Raw genomic sequence first — 9,539 nt, 5'->3', positions numbered from 1 at the left:
GCCAACTGGGAGGTGAATTTCTAATGAACTCCTGCTGCTCAGCAGAGGCTACGTTCTAGAACAGGACACAGATTTTTGGATTTTGGCTAAAAATGGCAAAATCCTAAAAAACCTGAGAAACCTTTGAAAATAGATCAAAAGATAATTGGAGTGGGACTTTACAAAGTTGATTGCATCTGTTGGATAGTATTATTACTTTTTGGATACATCACTATTTTATGGAAATATTTGATTTTCTATAAATGTAGTGAATTTATGCAATTCAAAGCTTTTGTGACCCCAAAAATGTGCCTCGGTTTAGTCTCTCAGTTCCATCTCCTTAAGTTTATTCAGAATTGGTCCAATTATTTTCTGATGATTTGGGTAAGAGTCAATCAGAGAAGTTGTGTTTTTTACACTGCACCAAGCCTATGTTCTACAGATTAAAACTAAGACATGGCACAAGGTTCAGTAGAAATATGTGTCATAAAATAATCAAATCCTTTTCAAGATTAGCAAATAGTTTCTGGAACACTTTCTCTCTTGCCAGTGCATTCAAGTGCAGATGGATCAAACTCCAAAAGACATTAATCATCAAAGACAATCATATCTTTACGATGAATCACCAACACAGAAACAGTCTGTCCTTTAAAACTGACATCCTGACCTTACTTACACATCCGGTACAGCCTAAAAGTGTGAATGACGGGAAAGAAGTTAGACCTCCACACTGATAGAATCACAAGTTGAGTGCTCAGTGTGATATGATAAAATGAACACCAGTTAATATGAAGGAGAATTACTTTTTTAAAAACTATTGTGCTCTATGAAACTCTATGGTCAAGTGCTAGAGTGTCTGTTTTAGAAAATATGGTGAGATTTATCTCTCTTCATAGTAAAAAAAAACCTTTTAGTGAGAAAACAGGAAGAAACTACTGAGATTATTAAAAAAAATGGTGTAAAACTGATGTATAGAAAATAATTGTCTCATAATGAGGGCCAAACTGTGTTTTTCTTTTTTAAAAAGTTGGTATTTATATGTTAAAAACATCTAAATATTAATATTTTCTCAAAAATTGATTTAAATTATAGAGATGTTTAAGCCTAAACTTTCAATATGTAACACATGCTTTAAATAAGAAATACTCCGCTTTAGTTTTTTTTAAATTTATCTTCATTTTTATCGGCTTTTAATTTATCTATTGCTTTGGTAATTTAACAGTCACGAGATCAATAAGTTTTATTCTATTCTTGCTGGATGTGGAGCTATTTGTTTTTCCCCACTGAAATAAAATTGAGAAAATGTTCATAACTTGTTAAAATCTCTGTTTGAGATCCGGATTCTATTTGACTTTATTAACCTTTCCTCAGGCCATGTTACAGGTCTAGATCGAAGGACAAGTAAAAAGTTACTGTGGGTTCCTCTAGCTATAAGTGAAAAAAATATAACATAAGAAAGTTATAAGCTCTAACATTAGATAAGTAGTTAGACAAAATGACATTTTTAAAATGGAAAAATTGGCATAAACGTTCAAAACTCAAAAGGAAATTTCACTGAATTTGGTCTAAATTTGTTAAACACACATCCCTCCGTATAATTTTTAGATAAACTTAAGAAACTTTGATAAACATTGTGTTTTTTGTCAGATCCAAATTCTTCCCTTCTTCCTACCCCTAAATTTAGCCCTCCAAACGGAGAATTATTGAAAAATAAGCTCATATTTCGCTCGATGACATCATCAGTAGTCGCCAGTTAGCTAGCGTTAGCGCGTAATATACATGAGTGGTTTATAACTTTAAAAAGGTCATGCCCCAACAAAAAGTCATTACTTACGATTAAATATAAACTTCTGTGGTTCAGAGCGCACCAATGTGAGAAATTTGCTTCTCCGCCGCACAGCACAACGTGACAAAAGAAAAAAGGCGGATTGCTCACTTATAAGTGTCACATAAAACCTATAATTTATTCATTTTCAGTAAAATTGGAACATAGTAAAACACTGCTTTAGAAAAGACGAGGGGCTTCAGTGGACTGGACTGAAGGCGGGGTGAGAGGAGACATATTGCTTTGTGGTTGACCGCATTTTCCTTAACAGATGAATTACAACATACTAAACATGAGCAGATATTTACACAACAATGTTACAAAGTGTCCTTTCTCCTATTGTGACCTTTTTTGTTTTGTCATGCAAACAAATTTGACACAAAATGATAAAAAATAATAAGAAACAAAGTGCAGTTTTCCTCTGACTTCCAGTTCATTCATGATTTAAAGAAAAAACTTGAGTGTGGTCACACTCAGTCGCTCTTCTGCTGCCCTCAAGTGGCCATGAAACACAACAACAACACAAAAACACCTCCACGTCTGCGGAATCTTCAAACATGGCACTAAACAAGACGTTTGTCACCAAAAAATGAACTAATTTCAATATTTAACTAACAAAACAACTATTTCATTCTTTAAAAATGATGCCATTTGTGTTTGCACCTCATGTACAGTCATAGAGGAACACATGATAGCTCGAAATATCACTGATGTGGTTTTACAACAACGTCTGCGAGAAAGTAAAACATGATTTCCCATAAAAGAAAAATGACATTTATTTTCAATACAATCAATGCTTAAGTAGGAAAAAATATCACAATGCTGGAGCGTTATCCCACAAAATCCTCTTCGGTTTGGACTTCTTACCATTATTACATATTAAAGGGACATAATAAAGGTCAAATAATGCCTTGGAGTGTGAACGAAATTTTAAGAGTTTTTATTTTTCTTACTGAAAATCACTTCCTTGAAGCAGCTTTTTTTTTTTTTTTGAAGCATTGCACTTTATCCCCAAATTTGCCCTATATAGGCATCTAAATAACAAAAAGTAGTGAGCAATATTTAGGAGAAACCCATCGGTAATGAGTAATGAGCCACTAACACAAAATATGAACTAAAATGATAAAAATGTTACAAAACTTTGGCTGAAAATGTATGCAACAGCATTATTAAAATGCCTAAATTAATATTTTTTAAAGAAATCGGTCTTGACCTTTTAGTTTGGTGTTTAGGATGAAGGTTTTAGAAGGAATGGTGTAAAAATATGTAAATAAATGGGATTTTGACAGGAGTGGTTGACAAATAATGGCTCATACAAGAAGCAGGTATGTATTGTACTTCCTTTTTTCAGTCCCATTCTAAATGGGGTCTCACAGTTTCTAAAAAAATCTATTTCTGAAATGATTTTTTTTTTGTTTTTTTCAGTCATCATATATCTTCAATCTACTCACAAACTTAGTGTAACAAAGCTGCTCTTAATGTGCGACATATCCAATGTTACACCAACAAAGCATTTCAAGGACGTACAGACAAAAAAAAAAAAAACAGAACAGAAGCTGCTTTTTACAGAGGTTGTGTTTCCATAGCAACCTGACATGGCAAACAATCGAGCGAAGAATGGGATGAAGGAGCAGACGTCATCGCTGGGCTTATTCCAGGAAGTCAAAACGCGGCGATTCCTAAGAAAAAAAGAGGCGCTGTAGAAAACAGCTGTGCTGCAGAACTCAACGTGACGCTTGGCACTGAACACCGTTAGGTCCACATTATGTACAGTCCACGTCTCTCAGCATCTATTCACATTAAGACATTGTAGAGAACTGTGGATGAAGAGCGTTTGGCTGGACGGGAGGGCTTTAAAACGGTTCAATCCTCAGACGTTTATGTTGATCTGCAGAGAGTTTTTCTGCAAGGCTCTAAAACGAAAAGTTTCCACTGAACTTATGTATAAGTCTTTGTTGGCAAAGAAACAAACTGATCAACAAGTCAATAAATAAATCAATTATTACAACAACAAAAAAAGTCTACACTTGTTCTGACAGGAACTAGACCAAAAAAAAAAAGCCTCCTCAGGTGTCCGTCTCAGTTTGGCGAATCCTTATCTTCCTCCACAGATCTGTAGAAAGCTCACCGGCTTCATCCTTTCCAAGCACATCTTTATTGAGAGTCCTCATGGTTTCTTTTTTTTTGCCCTCTGCTGTCCCTGCAGACGGATCTCGCTTGTGTTTGATTGTGTGGGATTTTTGCCGGCAACCGTCACCCCTGCCGGGGCGTCCGGCGCGGTTAGGCGCGCGGCTCCAGCTTGTGCGACAGTTTGAAGAGCGTCTGCTGATTGTCGATGATGTGCAGACAGTGCACGCTCGCTCGCACTTCCGGACTGTCCACCCCAATCACCTCGTTACCTAGGAGACGGACAAAAAAAACAAAACAAACTGAACTTCTTTTTTGGAAGAACGCATACATGCAGCACAAATGGTTGGAAGTGCACTGCTACGTCGAGGAAAGACTTTGTGTTCTTCATACTAGTAGTTCATACTTCATACTACAAGTTCAGATTACACCGATTAGAATTCAATAAAAATGAAATATCCAATCTTTATGATCTTTTTTTGCCAAACTTCAACAACAGAGAAGATTAAAGCTAAAGATAAACCAGATAAAGTTAAAAACAGGACTCACCTGGTTGATCACTTTGGCAGTGGCGAATCATTCTCACTGTGTCTGCAATCATGTGCTGTTAAAAAAACACTGCATCAGTAAAACATTACATACCAGAAGAATTTAGTTTAGTCAGCTATAAACTATTTTTTTTAAAACCCTTTAACACTAAAGCTTTAGTTTCAGTGTTGACATTATTTGGACTATTGTAGCCTTTAAATAGCAATAGTTTTTTAATTCAACTGATTTTGATGTGGAGGAAGCAGCTTTACGTTGATATGTAACACTTAACATTTTTGAAGTTCTTACGCAATTAATGTCAATGAACTGATTCTGTTGCAGAGAAAAGAGCTTTGCACCATTTTGAAACACTTAGCAAGGTCTTGCATATTCTGTACAAAGTCTTGCATATCGGTGTCAAGTCCTGCATGTGTGTGCATGTGTAAAGCTTTCCCTACCGGTGAAAAGTTCTTGCATATCGGTGCAAAACTTTGGATATCGGTGTAAAGCGTGGCATGTCGGTGCAAATTCTTGCATATTAGTGTAAAGTCTTGCATACCGGTGTAAAGTTTTGCTAATCGGTGCAAAGCTTTACATATTGTTGTATAAATATGTCCACATTAAGGGCGACAGTGGCTCAGGCGGTAGAGCGGGTCGGCCAATGATCGAAGGATAGGCGGCTCCGGCTCCCGCCAGCCAAGTGTCGTTGTGTCCCTGGGCAAGACACTTAACCCTACTTGCCTCCAGTGTGGCTCCACTGGTGTGTGAATGCGTATGAATATTCCGGTGATGGTCAGAGGGGCCGTAGGCGCGTACTGGCAGCCACGCCTCTGTCAGCCTGCCCCAGGGCAGCTGTGGCTACAACAGTAGCTTACCATCACCAAGTATGAATGAGGTGTGAATGAATAATGGATACACAATGTAAGCGCTTTGAGCGTCTGGAAAAGCGCCGATAAATCCAATCCATTATTATTATTATTACATTGAAAGGTGAGTTGTACCTAAATTTCATTGTAACTGCAATGACAATAAAGGCATTCAATTCAATATCGGTGTGAAGTCTGGCATTTCGGTGCAAAAGTCTTGCATATTGGTGCAAAGCTTTGCATATCAGTGTAAAGTCCTGCATGTCAGTGCAAAGTTTTGCGTAATGGTGCAAAGCATTGCATATCGGTGCAAATTGGTACATGTCAGTGAGACGTGTTGCATATTGGTGCTGATATGAAAAGTCGTTTTTTTTCCGTGTCAGAATAAGCTGATTCACCTTGATTTTGGGAACGGTTGAAGATTTACGGTGTTTTTTGTACGCTGCTGGTTATTTCTCTGGAGTTAAAGGGTTAAAGCCCCGGTCCAACTGGCTTTCACTGCCATATCACAGGTAAAAAATTTGGAAAATCTGCCACACATGCTTAGAAGCGTTAACTTCATGCATGTTCGTGGAATAGAAGTGATACAGAGACTTAAGTCCATTTCACTGTGTGAGTGCGTCCTCCCACGTTCAGCAGTTAAACAGACGTTGTAAGCAGTGGTACAAACGCAGACCGGCCGAGGAAACCGCTGTGCTACAGCCGTACACGAACGCAGAATTTCGGCATCCAAGCGCATGTATGCATGTCTATTCTGTTGCCACATCTCGGCCGTGATCCAGCCGTGATACGGCCGTGAAAGCCAGTGGGACCGGGCCTTAAGCATTACTAATCTAAATACTATCATTACTCTGGTTGATTACTAATCTAAGCCTTGATTGATGTTTTAGAATAAATTAAAAAACAGATGTTTCTTTACCAGTTTTTCAAAGTTGACCAGGTTGTCGTGGAAGGTCTTGTTTCCCTCATGAATAAAAGTGATATCTAAAAACATAAAAGATGCTCAAAATGAACAACTTGAAGACGGAGATGTTTAACAGACATGTGAGTTAAGGGTTTTAGGAAACCTTTCAGAAGAAGAGGCATAAAGGGAATCTTCGGAGGTTTCATCCTTTTGAATGCCTCTCTGTAAGCTTTGTGGTTAAGAGATGGATCCTAAAAGAGATTAGAAAACAGCTTAGAAACAACATGGTGCAGAATATAAGATCTTTTAGTTTAACAAGAACCACTCTGTTCTCACCGTGATGAGCTCCAACTCAGAAAAAAGCTTCTTGAACTTGCCGGGACATTTCTGAAAGAGAAGATTTCACACCGTTTTAGTGAAAATACTAACTTTGATTTAAAAGAAACGCGTGAAACGACGCCCTCACCTCCCATGTTTGGTTAAGTCGACTGACAGCAGCTGTGTTGAGACCCATGATGATGGCAAATGCAGAATTCAGATTTCTTTGGGCTTTACAGCTACATAAAGAAGCATTGGATCAAACCAAAAACATTTGATTTTCCTTGATTTCCTAACTTCTAAACATGGAATTTTTACTTACTGAGCAGCGATTTTGATGAACTTCTTGAGCAGCTGTACTCTCTTGTTGAGGGACACGCACATGAGCACCTCAGACATGACCCACTGCTGCACCTCGTTGCAGCGCTGCAGCAGGAAGGAGAGCGCCGCCGTGTGGCCGCTGCCGGGAGGGCGGCTGAGAGTGTAGTACACCAGCTCCTGCTGCAAGACCGCGGACAGACGGAGGGTGAGACGATCATTTAATACCGAAGAAACAAGATACTGAGGTCATAAGCTGATAACATGCCTTAACTAATAGAGCGGAACCAACAAAAAGGTTGAAATAGAATGAACACTAAGCAGTATTTCAGAATACAAAAAAATAAATAAACCACTGTGTTCAATTGCAATTAGTGCTGCCACAAACGATTATTTTAGCAGTCGAATAATCAGAAAAAATATATATCAAATGAATGCTGTAAGCTGAATTTGGCAGCTAAAGATGCTAGTAACGATAGCTGAAGATGCTAAAATTGACACCTGGAAACACTGAAGCCGATAGCTAGCTAAGATATTAGCTAAACTCCAAATTAGCCTAAAAAACAAACAAACAAAAAAAGCCTACATTAGCCAAAACAGCTAGTGTGTAGCTGAAATGTTAGCTAAACTCCAAAATAGCCAAGGAATGCCAAAATAGTCCAAAAAGCTAGCAAAATGCCATTATTACTTTCAACTTTACTACACTCTGACTCCATATAATACAAAGTAACGACTAATCGACTATTAAATTAGTCGTTGACTATTTTAATAATCGATTAGTCGACTAGTCGTGGCAGCCCTGATCGCAATAACAAAGTGTGATAAGGGCTGCCCAGGTAACAGTTTGAATTGAAATCATATAGAAAACAGTGGGCCATAGTACAAAATAAGAGCAGCAAGGAATCAAAAACGGATTTCCTCTGCTGTATATATTAATATTCAGTTTTTGTCCTGATGAAAAAAAAAATTAAAAATAATTTTTTAAACATCATAGAGATAAAAAAAAAAGTATTTTATATTGAAGACACACTGAAAATTAATTTTGTTAAACCTATTGTTGCATTTTTTTTTTTGACCGACATCACATGTATTTCAATTTGAAAAGCTCAAATAAAGCAAATCCATTAAGACTTAGAAAGAACATCAAATTTATGTCATTTTTAATTCCTATTTACATGCCTAACAAATTAATAGATTAAAACATATTAAACAATTTCTAATCCTGTTAAGGATTACAAATGTAAGCTGAGACAGCCTCTAGTTTTGCATGGATGTGCCGATACCTCATGGATGGATTTGAAGAGCGTCCAGTCCACATGTGTGAGCGCCGTTGCCACGTCCCAAGTGTTGATGCCCAAGAGTCGGACCGGCCTCTTGCTCAACTCAGCACTGTCGGCTAAAGGAGGCTGTGCACACACATAGAAATAGGTTTTATAGACAAAATTATCATTATTGTTGTTATTAAACTTGGACATTATAGCCCTTTAGGACACTCCTTTAACATATATGGACATGAATGTTTGACTGTTCCTTTGTTTGAGATTACCACTCATTTCAATGGGAATTTGAATCCATGTTAAGTGAAACAGAAACTTTAAAGTCTTTAGTTAAACTAAAAATGAAACTATGACATAAATAAAACTTTTTTAAGATCCAGAGGCTTTTTTTTTTATTACAAAACTATGACTTCTTATATTTTCTTTGTGCCTTTTCTCCTCATTTCTCAGAAGAAAACAGGTATATTCTAACAAAAAGGTATAAGAAAAGTTGCACAAATACCAAAATCTCATTAAGATCCCTGCGACAGGCCACAAGCTTTCCGTTTGGGGTCATTGACTCTGAATACACACAGTCACTTGGCTGCAGCATCCTTCGCTCTGCAAGAAAGAAGGATGCAATTAAACAATGATGACTTGTAGACTATAATTATTGAAGCCTTTGTTCTCTTGTTTGTGTTTACCTCCAGTTTGCAACACAACAGCAAGCACCATGTCTTCCTCTGCTCTGTCCATCTTCATCCCCACAATCCGTAACAACTCATGCGCCTCCAGTGAGGGGTGTGTGTGGACACTCAGGTAGGAATCAGCACTCACATACACGCAACATATCACTGCAAGACAAACAACATTTTCACAATAAAGAGAAACAATTGATTCAGTTATTAAAAATATCAATAACACGAGTTAGTCTTTACCCACCCTCTTTATTTTCTGTCTGGGGAGTGCGAAGGTGCAAACAGTTTTCTTTCAAACTCAACTGCTGATGCATTTGTTTGCTCTGTAAGAAGAAGAAAAAAAATCAGTAATGATTTGAAAAAGGATCCTAATGGATCTTCTGTGGCTATAATGTGAAAAATAAGGAGAGGGGGAAATTCTACATTTCTTTTTTGTGAAAGTAAAATAAATAAATAAAAAAGTATAGTAAAGACCCACTCCAATAATCTTTTGTTCTATTGTAAAAGTGCATTTTTAAGCTTTATTTTTTTTAGATGTATCCAGAAAAATGCTACAAGAACATGTTAACAAACTTTTTTTAATCAGTAGGTTTTTGAGTTTGTGATAAGGTGAATAGTTTCCCTTAGTGATGCGGGTCTCCTAATGCTGCATTCACTCCAAACGCTGCCAGTTTCACCGTTAACTCAATGGTTCAGATGCTATCGGTGGTCCTGCAGCGC

General features: G+C 37.4%; 1 protein-coding gene across 1 annotated transcript; it reads right to left on the bottom strand.

Annotated features, from left to right (window-relative positions):
• Window positions 1–1,918: 1,918 nt before the first annotated feature.
• On the bottom strand, window positions 1,919–9,206 carry LOC112140239 (rap guanine nucleotide exchange factor 5). The gene is made up of 11 exons (XM_024263160.1): window positions 9,064–9,206; window positions 8,826–8,975; window positions 8,645–8,742; window positions 8,149–8,271; window positions 6,870–7,048; window positions 6,696–6,786; window positions 6,566–6,616; window positions 6,393–6,480; window positions 6,245–6,309; window positions 4,481–4,535; window positions 1,919–4,203 (listed from the first exon to the last, which is right to left on the bottom strand). The coding sequence occupies exons 1-11, from the start codon at window positions 9,131–9,133 to the stop codon at window positions 4,085–4,087; spliced, it is 1,089 nt and encodes a 362-aa protein (XP_024118928.1). The 5' UTR covers window positions 9,134–9,206; the 3' UTR covers window positions 1,919–4,084.
• Window positions 9,207–9,539: the final 333 nt, after the last annotated feature.

Source organism: Oryzias melastigma, unplaced genomic scaffold (assembly GCF_002922805.2).
Source record: "Oryzias melastigma strain HK-1 unplaced genomic scaffold, ASM292280v2 sc00534, whole genome shotgun sequence".
Classification (NCBI taxonomy): domain Eukaryota; kingdom Metazoa; phylum Chordata; class Actinopteri; order Beloniformes; family Adrianichthyidae; genus Oryzias; species Oryzias melastigma.
This window is presented reverse-complemented; position numbering and strand designations above follow the sequence as displayed.

Coding starts and splice junctions, on each gene's coding strand:
- LOC112140239 (XM_024263160.1), bottom strand. CDS start 9,133: ATGCATCAGCAGTTGAGTTTGAAAGAAAACTGTTTGCACCTTCGCACT. Junction 7,049..8,148: donor TCTTCAAATCCATCCATGAG/GTATCGGCACAT, acceptor GCGGTCTTGCAG/CAGGAGCTGGTGTACTACAC. Junction 6,787..6,869: donor TTCATCAAAATCGCTGCTCA/GTAAGTAAAAAT, acceptor TTCTTTATGTAG/CTGTAAAGCCCAAAGAAATC.